Source organism: Trachypithecus francoisi, unplaced genomic scaffold, assembly GCF_009764315.1.
Source record: "Trachypithecus francoisi isolate TF-2019V2 unplaced genomic scaffold, Tfra_2.0 Contig01461, whole genome shotgun sequence".
Taxonomy (NCBI): domain Eukaryota; kingdom Metazoa; phylum Chordata; class Mammalia; order Primates; family Cercopithecidae; genus Trachypithecus; species Trachypithecus francoisi.
This window is the reverse complement of record NW_022681433.1, coordinates 14,839,752-14,857,285: the sequence shown is the minus strand read 5'-3', so window position 1 is coordinate 14,857,285 and position 17,534 is coordinate 14,839,752. Positions and strand designations below refer to the sequence as shown.

Below are 17,534 nucleotides of genomic sequence, written 5' to 3'. Positions count from 1 at the left end.
TTCTTCAAATTAGCTCCCATGAACTATCCTTAGTATCATTCCTCTAGACTAAACAAAAAGAGGAAAAAGCAAACAAGGCTCAGTCATCAACAGGATGCAAAGAAATGTTGCACAATTAGCAGAGGGTGGGGATGTATTCACTTAGCAAATATACACTAAGCATCTACTGTGTGCCAGCCTTCACCCAGCCTAAAGACACAGGGGTACTCTCAGTCAGCTCTTGGCTTACAGAGAGACAAACCTGTGTGCATCGAGCGATGTAACAATGGTGTGAACAAAGTGCTGTTCATACTGAGGAGGAAGACGTGATTCTGAATGAGGCAGTCAGGAGAGTTCACAGAGAAGGTGACGTAAGAGCTGAGCCATGGGGTTTGATAAGTAAGGCCCTCTTAGGAGGCAGGCAGTGGGTGGAAGTGCATTTCAGACAGTTGGAAGAGCAAAGCCCAAAAGTAGGAAACATAGTGATCATCGGTGTTGGGAAGAACTTGGATCATATCCAAAGAATACAAAATGAACAATGGGAACGCTAATGCAACTGACATAGTGGTATAGCCAAAGTCTAGGGATCTTCAACTGAGAAACAGGATACCAGAGTTCCAACCTGAGCTCATATAACAGCTCATGGGAGGACCTTAGTTTTGTGCTTGTGCTTCTAAAACTGTAAACCAGAGAGAAAAATTATGAAATTGTTAGCCAATGGTAAGGTATATTCAGTAAGAAAGAAGAGTAGCTGTTGCCCACCTTTTTCCAAGGCAGGGAGAGCCTTGCCTCAAATATACAGTACACCCTATCTGCAGATTCCCATCTGTGTCCATTAAAAAAATCTTAATTCCAGGTGTCAAAAAGTATTTGAAAGTTAGTCAAAAAACTGACTGTCCCTACCTTGCTTCAGAATGATTATGGTTACAGGGGTGCCAGAACCACTTGATTGTAGGTTGAGGGATACCGTATGCGGTACAAGTCAGGATTTGTCTGCTGCCCAGTGGGTAGAGAGCTGGGTCTGGAAATGATGACACGGCCTTTTCGTAAATCTGGGGTTTCACTGGAAAGGAGATGAAGAACGAGACAGAAGTCAAGAGCTGTGCTAATGACCTTCTGCTGGACCACACATGAAGGATCACATTCTCACTGGTTTTGATGTCAGGGAAACAAACAAGAAACAAAAAACAAGTAAACCCTCCTACTTGTCAAGAAAATGCAGATTTTTAAAAATAGTAGCAGTGTTTTGAGAATATTAATAATGTGATTCCATGGTATATACATTGTGATTACAATGATAAAAGATCATGCCGCCTATGGAATACAACAAACAAACACGAGATTGTTGAAGATGGGAACTTAACGTTAAGTGTTTTTTCAAATGATTATTTGAAATGTTATCTTTGATGTTGTTACGCTGATTTTTGAATTCATAAATGTTCACTAATCTGTTTCCTACCAGAACCAGAAGAAAGCCTGAGCAGCAAACTTACCATTGACAATTAGAGTGGCAGTGAGGTTTTTGAACACATTTGACTGTTTTATGCTCAGCAAGATTGTATAATTCCCTGCATCCTCTTCAGTTACATCCTTGATAATTAACGAATAGCCCCGAGTCAAATAGCGAGCAGATTTCTCAGTCGCAGGTAACCCGTCTTTTAACCTGTGGTTAAAAGCATAATCAGTAAGTCATTTCACACGGCCTCGCAATATCACTTTGGTAACACTGTCATTTAAGTTTTTGAGCTTAATTTGACCAGTTTCTTTCTTTTTTTTTCTTTTTTTTGAGATAGTGTCTCACTCTGTCACCTAGGCTGGAGTGCAGTGGCGCAATTGCAGCTCACTGCAGCCTCTGCCTCCAGGGTTCAAGGGATTCTCTGTCTCAGCCTCCTGAGTAGCTGGGATTGCAGGCATCTGCCACCACGCCCAGCTAATTTTTGTATTTTTAGTAGAGATGGGGTTTCACCATGTTGGCCAGGCTGGTCTTGAACTCTTGACCTTGTGATCCACCCGCCTCAGCCTCCCAAAGTGCTGGGATTACAGGCGTGAGCCACCGCACCCGGCCTCAAGTTGACCAGTTTCAAATCTTCGGTCATCAGTGTTGATTTTTAAAATGTAGCCATTAACTTTTCAGTAAAGGCAGATACGCTTTTTAGACTGGGTAACACTTCATATTTACTGGCAAGGAGGAAGAAATAAAGCGAGTGAAGATAGAAAAACAGTAGCTTAGTGTGCCCACAGGGATACCGGTGGCCACTGTGACTTAAGGATTAACCCAGAGGCAGGGGCTCTGATTCCATCCAAGATGTTTTTCAGAGTTTTCCACGAGGCTCCATCAGCAGTATAAGGGCCATTGTAAGTCAGATCAACTAGATCACTTCTCCAGATAAAAATACAAATAGACTTTCCTATTGTGGTCTCAGGGGGAGTTCTTACTAGTTTTATAAATGGTCACACCAGTTGTCCCTTTCATAAACTAGAGTGAAATCAAGATTATCAAGATTTCTCCTCTGAGGAAGAACAGTTAAGGTGCAAAACAAACAGAAAGCATAAACTTAAAAAAAATTTAAAAACATATTCAATACTGAATCGATGCATTGATATCATTCTGTTGCACACAGAACTGACAGTCAGAGCCTGGATGCTTGACCTGGCTCTGCTACTCACTGCAGGCTGCTGCACACATGACTAACCAGCTTGGGCTCCAATTTTGTCAAATTTTCTAGAGTTTCTCAAAGGTTCCTTATAACTCTAAAATTCTATGATTTCATTAAAATGCACGGTTCTTTAAATAGGCAGTTTTAATCCATTAGGAGTTTCTGATGTTCTGTATAAAGGTTTAAGATTGGGAACTTAGTTCATTATCATGCATGATTATAAAGTCCTACAAATAAATTCCCATTACTAGTGTGTCTCAGATCCAAAGTAATTAAAATGAGGATGCTACACTTTGTGATTACAAATATTGTCTTGGTATTACTATAAATTATTTCCTATCAACAAGTCAGCATTTTTGACGGTGGACTGACTTTTTCTAATGCCCTTACGACTTAGTTACTGAAGAAATCAACACTAACAGATGAGCGTGCTCTCAGACACCGGAGGAGTGAATGTACCTCCTGGAGTCATTACATTACTATTCAATGTATTATTAAACCTAAAAATTTACTACTAAATGTTTTTGATATTCTGAAGCAAAACAGATCATTTTTCTACTGCAATGGCATGAAGACATAGCACAAAGTTAAAATTTTCTCTTTAATTCCCTATTAAGTATTTAAGGGAACTGCAAACAAACACTACCCTCATACGACATTGAAAGCCAAATCAGCTCTGGTTAGGGGGATTCTAAAATGGCACCACATCCCTATTGTACGGACTGTTTTGCTAATCAGTTTTGCACCATACCCTTTGTTTAAAAGGTAATGACTTGAGCCAAAGGTATTGGCCTTTAACAGTAATTTTGTAAAATGATTGCAGATCATAAACAGATTACATTGTTTTACATCAGGTGTTGTACTAGTGTTTTAAAAAACTGCTGAAGGAGGTTTTGAATATACATATCCTTCTAGCCAAAAAAAACTTAATTAGTTCAAGTAGGCCCATTCGTCCCCATCTTCAAATGAGTAAGTCTTGTCTCTATTAATGTTTGTTTAATTTTAAAACAAGACTGGAACTTTCAACCCAGCTGTATATAAAAGAATTATTTTCAGCATTCTCATTACAAGAGTCCACTTCTTCAGGGTTAATAGAGCATGTTACATATTCAAAATGCTTCCTAATCATTGTTCAACACATCCCATTCAAAGAATGCTGACATCATAGGAAGGTTTAGAGATGCAGAAAGTTAACCACAGTAAGAGGCTGACTAGACTGAACGCGAACAAACCTCATCTCTTGCTTACCTTGCTACATTATTTCCTTTCCCCCAGCCCTTCTCACCTCCCCCACCCAAGAATCTACAGAGTTCTGAGCTCTCTGGGGCTGTGTGAGGAACGTCTCTTGGTATTTTGTCAGAAATTGGAGTCATTAGGCTCTTGCAGCTTCCCACTTACAAAGCACGTCTTACACTGTTACGGAAATAAGTATGGTCCTACCATACAACTTCCGGCGAGGGAAACGCCTTCACTTTCATCGAGAGCCGGTAAGACCGCTTGCCAGCTACAGTTTCAAGCACCTGCTGTTTTCGATGTTTCACAGTGATGAAGGCTTTATCTTTGAAAGGAGAAGTGATAAATACATTAGAAAAGAATATATTTCCATAAACAAAACCTTAGGGCCTCATTAAGGGAGGGTGTAATCAATAAGTAAATAAACAGAGCTGAATTACGATAGAGCCTATCAATGAGCCTCAATATGGATCAATGAATAGGATACTTTAAAAGCACCGTAACTGGTGCATGCCTTTCAAATCAAATGGTATCACGTCCTAGCAACATAAAACAGTGGCAGAGCAACAGAAAGTAAAACACCGTAAATATCTCTATCACAATAACAAGGAAGTGGGAAGATATTTCTAAAAGTCTACCTGGCCGCTGTGAGCACGGTGAGAAAACGTTGCTCTGGGCACCCTAAAGCAACTCATTTGATATCAAAAATCAACTGGAGAAAGGCAAAAGGAAATAAAAGGCTACGGATAGAATTGTTCCACAGTTTCTGCCCTCCACACTGTTTCCTTTTCAGCAATGGAAATAAGGATTTTAAGCATTTTCTTTATAGAATTTGCATACTGAAATTAAGCAACAACATTAGGATTCCATGAGAGTAAAAGCAGGGATAAAATAGCATTAATTCTAAATGATTTAGCATACCATATTTTTATTTCTCTAATTCATGGTAGTACCTGAGAAATTTTTCTGAGGTAATAAAGATGAAATTCATCATCTTTTTCTGTTTTGTTTATATAGGACACTAAAAATTTCATAAATATATTAGGTTCTAACCAAATCATTAGCTATAATAAACATCTAAAGAAAGGACTCTCTGTTCAATTCAAAAGTATTAAATTTAAAGAGTACTTAATGTGGTTTGCTTTTTGACAGGGGGAGGAGGGAACCATGGCCAAGTCGTATTCATTCATGATAACGTAACTCTTGGCCAACAGAAAACTGACTTATTTAGAGAACACAGACATCTAGAACGATCAGAAAGCATAGCATGAGTTGGCAACGCTGAACTATGCTTACCATATATATGCACTGAGGTGTTAACAGATTTGAATGATGGTCCACTCCTTACACGACAAGTATAAAGTCCTTTGTCTTTGTTCTGTACTTTGTCAATAGTAAGAACACTGTAGAATATGTTGGCATGGGAATTGCTTTGGTCAATTCGTCGCCTTACAGAAGCTCTCTTATTTTGCTAGAAAGAAAATGTATAACAAATGTAGAAGGAGTGAGTGTTCATGCTTAAAGTTATATAGGATTTTAACATTTCTTAGATCATAACTTCGACAATAGCTTCTGTTTTATGCTAAGAATCATGTCACATCCACCTAGAGCACAATGTTTGGAAACTATATCTGTGTCTAGAGGTGCTTCAAATGTGTAGCATAGTAGGATTTATTTAGCACTTAATTTTCTTCAAATGCATTTTCACATATACCATCTCAATTGTTTGTCTTAACCTAGTGAAATTGGCAGGCTGACTGCCCTTTTACTGATGAAAAAACTGAAGGAAGGGACCGCCTGGCCCAAGTTGGCCAGGAACTCGGGTCTTTTGAGCATAAATCTAGTGTCCTTCCTCTGGCACCCACACCTCTCTACACAGTAACCTGTTCTGTAGGCATACATATCACACACAAACATGGACAATCATAAGCCTTAGTGTCTGGCTTAATGACAGTGCTTCTCTCACCAAATCACCATGTGAATTTCCTTTTTGTCCCTACTAGATATGAAGGAAAAGACAATGAGTCTTGTCTCTACTTACTAAGGTGGAATAATCCTATAATTTCATTATTTCACTATTTGAGCAATACTTGCCCATGTTGGCTAAATCATAGTAAACGGATCTGGGGACATGCAAAGCCATCAGCAGGTTTAACCAAGACTTGAAAGGTGCTGTCCCAGGTTTGTCTCAGAGAAGAACAAGAATCAGTCTTAGGCTCTGCAATCTGACCTGGCCACAATGACAGTCCTGCTCACTGTTTTGAGAAGACAAGATCACATTGCCTTCTCCCTTTTTTTTTTAAGCACTATATTTTATAACTAATAAGTTATTTCCACCTCTCAATCCTTCCCCATAGTCATAGGGGCAGAGGGGAGGAGCATGGAAAAATGTCTTTGGGAGCTGTCCAGAACTGATCTTTGGATCGGGAGCTTAGTTCTCCTCTGTGCCACGTTTAATACACTTCTACCCACCTGTCCATTTACTTCCCTGTTGGAACAGACAGACACATTTTGAGGCCATTTTCTTCATTCTCAGCAATAACCAGAGAGAAAAGTCAATTGTCACTATCAAAAGTCAGAGAACTAGTCCCTTAACATAACAGACTAAGGGAGCTTTCTGCAGCTCTATTTATACAGGTACTACTCCCTTTGCCAAGGTGAGTAACACTGGTATTGCTTTTGACTTGGGAAATAACTCATCCTGTGTTTTAGAGTTGCTTCGCCCAGTAGTGCAGCCACCAGCCACGTGTGGCTATTAAAATTAAATGAAATCAAAAATTCATTTCCTCAGTCACACTAGTCACATTTCAAGTGGTCATCTGCCATATGTGGCTAGTGGCACAAGTACAGGATATTTCCATCACAGAAAGTTCTGTTGGACAGTGCTGTTTTAGAAGATTATTAGCATTTAATAGATGTATTATAGATACTCTTACTTACAGTAGCAATGTGCTAGCAGAATAGAAGTTTCTTCCCTCTTGGCACTTATTGAGAATATTTGATTTCTATTAAAACCCAGAAAATATTGCTACAAGCCACAGCATTTTTATTTAAATGAAACAATATCACTCCTAGAAAACAGTTGATGACAGTTAAGGCCTTAATGTGCCCCTACAGGGCACTCATTACACGTTTTTGTTGCTAAGTTATTCCATTTCCATGGCAAGAAATGTCGATGAAAAACAACACTAGCTTGACGCTGATGCATTAATCTTTCATACATAATTTAATCATAAATTGACTTTGTAATTGGGCAATCTGAACGACATAACAAATGATTGTACTTGAGATATGCCGCATAAATCATGCTGACACACAAGAAATAGGGGCTAGAACTACCGTCAAAATTTCTGTAACAGTTTATCATAGTTTCCCCATGTATACATTTTTAAAACAATTATTGTTTGCAAGGATGTTCGATTTGAATAAGAGAACCCAACTCAGGCTTCATTCTTCTCATTTTTCTGAAGGACAGATTTGCTCCCCTGACACTTAACAAATGGAATATTGGATGACTGGGTTGTAATATCTTTTCCAAACATGTTCCAATCAGGTGCCTGACTGTCTGCCAGTATCCTAAATGAATGCGCTGACAGAGACAGCCTCCTGGAAAGTTGTTGTTGTTGTTACAAAAGGCAGTCCCTGCCTGGCATTTAGTGATACATTTCTCTCTCATCTCTAAATCCTACAGAATGGTTTCCAAGAATGAAACAATCCCTTTCTTTCCACCTAGAATCATGCAATAGAAATACCAGTCTATGCTCTTCAAAACAAAACTCGCAGACATCAAAAGACGATATCTCTGCATATCACACTCATGAAATGCCAGGCAAAGAAAGCACTCGAACCAAACCCAAAACTTCTTTATTGACTAACACTGCCACAGGAATCAGGATTTTCTGATTTTTCCCATCTCAAAAACCCTGCGGGATTTCACTTGCTAAAAATACTGTCCTGCAGAAGAAATAGAAAAATGGGTCACTCACTTCATCAGGGTAACTCCAGGTCATTTGAACTCTCGTGTTCAAGGGAGTGGTAGCAGTACAATTGAGGATAAGTGGATGGCCTCTAAGTAATTTGACTGGGCGTGGTGTGCTTATTTGGACATCTATGATTGTATTGGCTGCAAGCATAAAAGAGAAATTTTTTAAAATTAAAATTAAGATTTCATTACGCAGATAAAAATAAAGAGCACTTCGGCTTATGTTCATGCCTCTGAAGCATCACTTACTTTGTCGATGTGTGAGATAGTTTGTCTTATACAAATGTCCATTGACTGTTGCTTCACAGGTCAGAAGCCCTATTTCTTTGTATGTTGCATTTGATATGATGAAGCCCTTTCTACTGTCCCAGATTACGCGTTTTCCATCAGGGATCAAAGTGTCAAGTGGAAACTGAAAAGGAAGAGGCATGCGTTAACAAGGTCCTTTTAGCACTGGTTGGCAATACTGTTTCACCAGCAGTACTTAGGAATGCATTCGGTGGGGGAGAAAAGAAAACACCTTCTCTTCTAATTTAGTGCAGACAAAGGAAAAACACAGAAAAATGTAAGTCAGGCACTGAAATCTATGTTACTTTACAAATAAGTGAAAACAAGCATGTGCTGAATCTGAAAGAAAGGTTTGCTGACAGGCTTCCTCAGTACAACTTAAAAATACACTAAAATTTCCTTTAAAGTGTTTATCTTACTCTCATCTATCCATTACGGCTGTTAGTAGTATTCCATTGACAAAGTAACTTTACATTTAGCTGACAAGATCTAAAGCAGTCAAAGACTGTAGCCTATCAGCTGTGGCCACCATCGCATGTGTAAGAATGAAGGCAGATGGGCAGGTGGATCTCAGCCTCGAAAGGAAGCCCTGGGCAGCAAGACCTGTCTGCAGTTGACCACGGCTCCGCCAAAGCAGGCATGTGAAAAGGAGAGGGAGGGGACAGAAAATTAGAAGAAAAGGGACAATAAGAGAAATGAAAGGGAAAGATATTAACTTCATGTCAGCAGAAATACGTCATAGGTTAGAATATTTCCAGTACACGTGTGCCAAACCAAAATCCCTGTTAAAATTTTACACTTTTCTGGCCGGGTGCGGTGGCTCAAGCCTGTAATCCCAGCACTTTGGGAGGCCGAGACAGGTGGATCACGAGGTCAGGAGATCGAGACCATCCTGGCTAACACGGTGAAACCCCGTCTCTACTAAAAATACAAAAAACTAGCCGGGCGAGGTGGCGGGCGCCTGTAGTCCCAGCTACTCGGGAGGCTGAGGCAGGAGAATGGCGTGAACTCGGGAGGCGGAGCTTGCAGTGAGCTGAGATCCGGCCACTGCACTCCAGCCCGGGCGACAGAGCAAGACTCCGTCTCAAAAAAAAAAAAAAAAAAAAAAATTTTACACTTTTCTTTCTCTCTTTTTAAATTGTGTACTGCAGATCTTAGGCAGAAAAACAGTGAAGAGACTCCCACCAGCCCCAGATTTTTATATGGGAATTTTGGAATGTTCCTGATGACCAAAAAACCCACCTGCATTGGCGTGCGCATGAAAGAGAACGTTTCCCTCTCCACACGGTGTTTTCCGTATTAATCATACGGCAATAATTATCTCAGACTAACGGGAGTAATGCCATGCTGTTGAAAACATGACTTGGTAATATATCAAGTACAGAATTGGGTATTCAACTGTTAAATAATGCTAAAGCTAACCCCTGAATAGGGCTTATCTTGTACTGAGATACTTATCTAAGTGCTTTCCATATATCACCTGACTTAACCTTTCTAACAGCAATGTGAGGTGGTACCACTGTCATCACCCCCTTCCTCAGATGGGGAAAGTGAGGTGGAGAGAGGTTTGATGACTCATTAGTTTGCCCAGTGATGAGCGGGCAGTGTGTTTAGAGTGCAGGCAATGTGGCACCAGCTTCTGCTCTTAACCACCCTTGTCTTCCTCCTATACAAACTAGACCACTCAAGAAGGATGGCAGGAACACTGAATGAGAAGGCAAGATATTGGCTCAAATGCTTAGTATGACCTGGGAAGTTCCTGACACTCTGGAAAGCAGAGTGTTTTTATCTTGACCAACCGAGGAGTTTGACTCCTCTGGCGTTTCCAGCTCTGCCGTATCATGACTGTCTATTTCCTGGCAATGGCACACAAATGTAATGGAGGCCAAAACCTGTCTCCGATGGACTATGTTGAGGGCCTATGTGAGTAACAACCCAGGACAGTGAATGCAAGGAAGAGGACAAGGAGACTCCTCCACCACATTTCAGGACTCAGGGTTGATGGATGAGACTGAAAATCATTCTCTAAACCTTTCCAGCCTAACTGCCACCACTACCAGCACCAAACACTTCCTGAGTGCCTGCTCTGTGATGCACTGTGCGAGCTGCTGCTCTGGGGCGGCCTTGACTTTCTGTCTTAAAGTTCTAAGCTCTCAGAATTTAGCACAGTTTTTCATTTGGGGAGTTTTTATCCAGTTCTGAGTCCTGGTATACTCCTAACTCTTACTGCTGATTAATTAGCTAGAATGTCATATGTTTAGTTTTTGTTTTTCTCAGATTCTACCCTAAATCTTTTTCCTTTCCATATGTACAATTTACAATATAATATGAAGAAAAGTTTCATGTATGGCCTTTCCTCCCTTTTTTTCCCTAAGAGATGAAGTTTTGGTGCTCAGCAGGAGACAGGCCTTTTTTCAACAAGGAACTTGCCAATTCAAACCAAAGATGGTGTCTCCTTATGCATGAGGCCAGAAAGTCAATGCGTGGAGAACTGGGCACCCTGCTGACATTGTCTGCTCTCCAGTAATCTGGATAATCCACTGTCTGCAAAGTTATTAATTTGTGTAAGCAGCAGAATTGATTTTTCTCACATTTGCACACAATTGGGTTTGTGGCAATACATAACATTTTTCACGATTTCAGTTCTTTCATTATTCACATCGATTTACGCTTAAGACACTATCATTTTATTCTATTTAACCACATCCATGGGCATAACTTCTAGCACTATTCCTTATAGTAAAAGGATGTTACAGGAAAGTCCACTGAGAAGCCCAGATGTCTGTAAGGAAATTATTCCGGAAAGATAAAACGAGTAAAACTTCATTATGCTTGTTGGCAGTAAAAGTATTCTGAGAACAGCAGTGTTCAAATTTACCTTTTTTAAAGTAACAGTGATGTCAGGTGACGTAACCCGGCAGGGAATGATGAGCTCCCTTCCTTCAGTCATGTGTATAATTTCGGGGATTTCACTGTACATCTCTACGAAAGGTCTACCTGTATCTGAATGAGAAGAAAATTAAAAAAAAAAAATATATATATATATATATATATAAACGATTGACACGCAAGCATCTAGACACTGTAGCTAGTGGGGTAAGGCAGCCACTGCCACAGTCACATCATTCTCCCTTATGTAATCCATACATTCATATCTTTGTCTCTGAGTTTGGCCCTCTGTGTTTCTACCCAGAAAAAGAAAGCTTCCCTAATAAAGCCTAATTTCATATCTGTTGTTGGCCTCTGATCAGATTGCCCCATACCCTAATATGCAATTGTGATATGGGGAGACCACTGTGGGAAAAGGCCTAAAAGTGCAGTAAGAGCGAAAGGAGAAAATTCTGCATAAACGTCTCACCACAGTTATGCTAAGTGCCTCAGAAAGCACCCTCCAGAGCCTTTGTAAGCGCTCAAAGGGCACAGATGCAGTGGCGAAGGTCAACTCTTCTTTGGAGAATTCAAGGTGATGCAGAAGTCTAGCAAGTTGAGGAGAGGATTATCATTTGAATGACAGAAGCATGACTTAAAGGTTTTCTAGACTTTTCCTCGGAGGCTAATAATAATGAACGAGAAGGTCTGAGCTGCTTAGGGGGAGGAGGTCAGGCAGGAGAAGCGGTGTTGAATGATGCATTTATTTCATATGTATATTAGGCTTATTTCTTTAGTATGCACTACTTACCCTAATAGCAAAGTATGTGCAAGTGCCTGCAGAGAAGTCTGGAAAAGATTTTAAGCACCAATACTTCCTTAAAAAGCGTGGCATTTGGCCAGTCTCAGAGGCTAGGAAGATTCAAACACTTGTTCAGCTTCCCTGTAACTCCTCGGGGAACCAGAATGAGCCCAAGATCCTTTTAGAAACATTCTCAGTCTACCCTGCCCTTGGCCCTCGGGAATCTATTGACATCCTCAGGCAAGGATCTCTTCAGGAGTCATTGTGTTCTGATAGTCCCCCATTTGCTCCAGCCTTATATACTAAATGGAAAGAAGTCCTGTGTGAACTCTCTCCATTTGCTAAAAGAACCAACCAGGCCACCACCTGCTTGCTGGTCCTGTCTCAGGTTTGTGGGTTATGAAACTCATTCAGGATGCTGAATGGAGAATGAATAGGAGAGAAACAAAAGCAGTAAGCAGACAATGGTTGCCTAGACTAGATGGTGGCTACAGTGATCATTATGGTAGAACTGTGTCCCTGCCAAAACGATATGCTGAGGTCCCAATCCCCCTGTACTTCTGAATGTAACCTCATTTCAAAACAGGGTTGTTGGAAATGTAATTACTTAAGCTAAGTAAGGCAGGGCTCCTAATCCAATATGATTAGCATCCTTATAAGAAGGCAGCCACGTGAAGGCAGACGGGGTGTGCAAACTTGCTCTATGTGCAGACGGAGGCAGAGACGGGTGTGATGCAGCAGCAAGCCAAAGAATGCCAAGGATTGCGGGCAACCACCAGCATGTAGGAAGAGGCGAGGAAGGGTTCTCCTGCAGGTTTCAGAAGGGGCATGACCCAGATGATTTGATTTCAGACTTAGAGTTTCCAGAACTGTGAGATAACACATTTCCGTAGTTTTAAGCCAAAAAGAAAAAACAGTGGGCCATTGCAGTAGCCTGCTGAAGATGGGATCGTTTTGTGCACAGCAGTGTGGGATGGAGGCACAGATGTGAGCTCCAGAGAGACCCGTTCACCACAGCCCATCTTGTGTGGTCCTTGGCACCTATACGTTAATAATTCTCACTCATCCTCTGGGAAGCCTTGCTAGCCCCCTTCCTTCCTGCACCCTTCTCCACCCTAGCCCACCTTAGGGACTTTCCCAGTGTTCCCATTGATTCTGTTACAACACAGTCCACAGAACCGGCAGTTTTTTCCTCTGGGTACTCCTTGGATGCTAAGTTCCTAGAGGAGAGGAAATGGATTGTATTCATGTCTGTCTCATGTGTGCTAAATGAATGAGTGAACGGGTATCCAACCCTGTTATTTTACAGATGAGAACAGAGGCACAAACAGGTGAAATGAGTTGTCTAGATGGGCATAGCCAGGCCTGTAGGCCAGTTACTTCTGCCTCCAATCTACAGCCCTTCCCCTGCAGCACCCTGAAGGCTGAACCTCTGGCTACCTTCTCTTGAAGGCCCCCATAGAAAGGGCTGCCAGCAGGTGACAATGATTTTTTAGAGATGAAGGCTGATTTCCACACATTCAGTGGGAAAGTAAGTGCCTCATGGTACTGTAGAATGTTGGAGAAATTCTGAAAAAGGACTGATCACCAAGGGATGAGGTGTGACAGCAGACTTTGGGGCAGGCTTTGAGTCGGAGGGAGGCATCAGATCATGGTGGTTCAGAGTACGCCTCAATGCCTGGGTTTAATCCTGGCTGTGGTTCTGTGTAACTGTGAAACCTTGGGGAACTCATTATACCCTCTGTGCCTCATCTGTAAAATCCATGTGAAAGGGCTATAATGAGGATTACATGAATTAAGATATGTAGAGCACTTAGAATGATTCCCTGGCAAATAGTTAGCTGTTAATTTTCTTCTTATTATTTTGACTTATTTGAACTTATGAACAAAGAGGGGTAGTGTTAGAGTTGGCATTCAGGCAGACATGAGTGGGGCAGGAGAGTGCCCCTCCTCCAAGAATGTCAGGTGACCATCAGGTGATAGACAGGTGGTTATTAAACTGTCTTTCTAAAATAATAATTAGTCACAACTGGCACCAGAGATAGACAGTCTCCCAACAGATAGAAAACACCTACAGCTGATGATCAGCAGCTTCCTGATAAGATCTCGGAAGCTGGGCGAGCAGGCTCAAGCACGCACACTCAGAGGCCAAATGGCAGAGTTTAACCGGTATATGACTTTCCTCTGCGAATGCTCAACTGGTAAGGGAAAAACACCTCAAGCGAGCACAAACACAACGTCAGTAAACACACTGCGCACAAACACAATGTCAGTAAACGCACTGCACACGCAGCTCCTCCCAAGTGCTGGCAGGCCACTGTGCACGTGGACAGCCCATCCCAAAGGAAAAATCAGGGGAGAATAAACGCAAACCCTTTAATCTCTCAAGTTGCCTGCTTGGCCCTCTGCCAAGTGTAGTTTGCTTCCTCTCATTCCTGCTCTAAAACTGTTTAATAAACTGTCACTCCTGCTCTAAAAGTTGCCTCGGTCTCTCCATCCGCCTTACACCTACTAATGCCCTTGGCTGAATTCTTTCCTCCAAGGAGGCAAGGATCAAGTTGCTGTAGACCCATACAGATTCGCTGCTGGTACCAGTAGGTAGATATGAAAATCACAAATTATACTCATCATCTTAACTATCAAAAATATAAATATATATTGACATAGTGGCATAGAAAAAAGGATTGGAAACAAATATACTAAAATTTTAACAGCCAGGTGCAGTGGTTCACACCTGTAGTCTCAGCACTTTGGGAGGCTGAGGCAGGAGGATCACTTGAGGCCGAGTTTGAGACCAGCCTGGGCAACATAGCAAGATCCCTTCTCTACCCGAAAAAAATTAACAATGATTATCTTAGGGTGTTGGCTTTATGGATTATTGTTGTTTTCTTATTTACCTTCTTCTCTGTTTGTCAGTCTTCCTAGAATGATCATGCATTATTTTATAGTAATATTTTTAATTATTAAAGTTAAAACTCAAATGATAAAGCTCCATCCATGATTGCTTAAGGAAAACTATAAATTTTGCATTTGATTTACTTGAGTTTCATCCTCTATAATAGAATGAGACATTAACTGTCACAGTTAATAAACTTATGTGTTTATTAGGAAATCTCAATGGGTATAGTAACATATGCAGAGAGAAAAAGTTAATCAGATAGAGACAAGGATTTCTTATCAGCATTAAATTCCTCCTTTAAATAAAGTTGCGGAGCTAGACATTCAGCCACGGACTATTGGGATTTGATCATTCCTTTCCTTCCTCTTGTAAGTCTATATTTTTTTCTCTTTTGTGCCTCCCAAGGTAAACACAAACACTAAGAAATGGTTTAATTCATTTAACTAAACTGTAAATCCTTCATATTTAATTTGCTGTCTCCTTAAGTGACCGTTTTCAACAAAGGGCACTGGCACAAAAAGTTCCTACAGGAGATAATAAAATTAGTGTAGTCATTTCTAGACTAATGAATACCAATCCCAACTGAAAACAGAAAAGGTTAATTCAATATATCTTTGAATTTCTTCTTTCCCTTTTGTACTGTGGATCCCCAAAACACTTAAATTTTACTACAGCTATTGGCCTTTAAAAGCCAATACCAATTTCAGCACTGGGTCCACTGAAATTCTATCCAAAGATATCAGAACTTCAGTGATTTGTGTCCCTCCAAACACAATGCAAAACACATCATTTGTGTGACAGTCAATAGTGGCATTATAAATCCACCGTGTTTGCAAATGAGCATATGACTGTAGATACAAACACAAACACATACACACACACACACACACACACGAACAATACTCTCTGGGCTTATTAATAGTATATTTCCTCTGCAATTTACTTCAAGGAAGGGCTAAGAATGAATTTGCCTGACATATAATAATACAAACATATTTTGTTTTGTAGGACCATAGATATGGAAGAGGTCACGGTTCCATTAATATCACCAGTAAAACCACTTACTACTCCCATAGGACACATTTGTCTTTGTCACAAAATTAAAAATGACTTCCAATCCCAGCCAGCAATGCAGAGTGATTTCCTGAGACCAAATTGGCTGGTTGTTGAAAGAGTGAGGAAGAGCTGCTCCAAAGACTGCCGGTGTACTGGCAGCTCAGACACACTGTCACCAGGGACTCATGCCAACACTCAGCTAGGTGGAGGTCACACTGACCTCCCCTCTCTGAACTCTTAGAGCTCAAAGCAGTGACAGGAAACTGGCATAGAATATGAGGTCTTCTCACCCACTGGGAGGATCTGGGCTGTCACCTATCCTTCAGGAGAACAAGTGGGCTCAGACACAGAGTAAGATCAAACAGGGACCCTTGCTCAGAATGGAATGATGTCTATTTTTTAAATGGGTTTTTTCCTTTTGAAATCTGTAATCATGCTGGCACATTGAAGCATACAGACATAGTGGACCCTGCATGTTATCCTCAATCAATTCCATTTCCAACTGGCATCACCTGGGAGTTCTTCTGCTGGGTTCAGAGCAAGTAAACCATGTCCATTGTTTAGGGCTTCTGACTTGAAGAGGAGTTCAAGAGTAAACACGTTGTTTTCTAGCACATGTACATATTTATGGTTTTTACAAAGTTTTTCCTGGTTGCCTTTCTTTTAATTGCATTTTTCTCCTGGTCATGAGGACACCTAGTCATTTTAGAGGAGGGTATGATTCTCATTTATTGAAGATGAAGTGGAGAGGATAAAAATGAATTAACCAATCCCATTAAAAGGGTTCTATCTAGACATAAGAGTTTTCACATCATACAGACCTTCATATTGTGGACCATAAGTAATACTCAAGGAGAATGTACTGATTGGTAAAATATTTTATTTGAAATATGAGCAAGAAAAGAAAAGAGGCAGGTTCTTTACTGACTTACACTGCCTATCAAAGCCACTGACAACTCAAAACAGACCTTTGGAGCAACCACAAGAAAGTTGGAATGGTTATACTAACACGAGACAAAATGGACTTTTAAGTAAGAAATTATTAGTGAGGATATGGTTAGTGTAGAGAGAGGTGCTTGATAATATTAAGAGGGTCAATCCTTGAAAAAGATATAACAATTAAAAACATATATGTACCTAATAACAGAGCACTAAAACACAGGAAGTAAAACCTGACAGAATCAAAGGGAGAAATAGTTCAACCATAATAGGTGACGATTTCAATACTCCACTTTCAACAGTAGATAGTGGGCTGGGCATAGTGGCTCATGACTGTAATCCTAGCACTTTGGGAGGCCAAGGCAGGTGGATCACTTGAGGTCAGGAGTTCAAGACCAGCCTAGTCAACATGGTGAAACCCCATCTCTACTAAAAATACACCAATTAGCTAGTGTGGTGATGCATGCCTGAAGTCCCAGCTACTCAGGAGGCTGAGGCAGGAGAATTACTTGAACCCAGGCAGCAGATGTTGCAGTGAGCTGAGATCACACCACTGCACTCCAGCCTGGGTGACAGAACAAGACTCCATTTCAAAAAAAAAAAAAAGTGGATAGAACAACTGGACAGAAGATTTTAAAAAGCCGGTAGAACACCAGAACAACACTACTAACCAACTATACCCAACAGACATTTATAGAACATTTCACCCATCACAGCAGGGTATATATTTTCCTCAAGTGCACATGAAACATTCTCCAAGATAGACCTTATGCTCGACCATAAAACAAACCTCAATAAATTTAAAAGGACAGAAATAATACAAAGTATGTT

At 40.7% G+C, this 17,534-nt stretch overlaps 1 protein-coding gene across 4 annotated transcripts in view; it reads right to left on the bottom strand.

The window, feature by feature from the left end:
• Positions 1-17,534, bottom strand: part of FLT1 (fms related receptor tyrosine kinase 1) — a 191,338-nt gene that overhangs the window by 122,207 nt on the left and 51,597 nt on the right. For all 4 annotated transcript variants that reach the window (XM_033236451.1, XM_033236422.1, XM_033236442.1 and 1 more), the window contains exons 4-10: positions 11,018-11,142; positions 8,101-8,263; positions 7,856-7,992; positions 5,166-5,340; positions 4,077-4,194; positions 1,473-1,642; positions 883-1,042 (exon numbers count right to left, since the gene is read on the bottom strand). In XM_033236451.1, the coding sequence (XP_033092342.1) occupies positions 883-1,042; positions 1,473-1,642; positions 4,077-4,194; positions 5,166-5,340; positions 7,856-7,992; positions 8,101-8,263; positions 11,018-11,142 (1,048 nt within the window). The remainder of the gene's footprint in view (positions 1-882; positions 1,043-1,472; positions 1,643-4,076; positions 4,195-5,165; positions 5,341-7,855; positions 7,993-8,100; positions 8,264-11,017; positions 11,143-17,534) is intronic.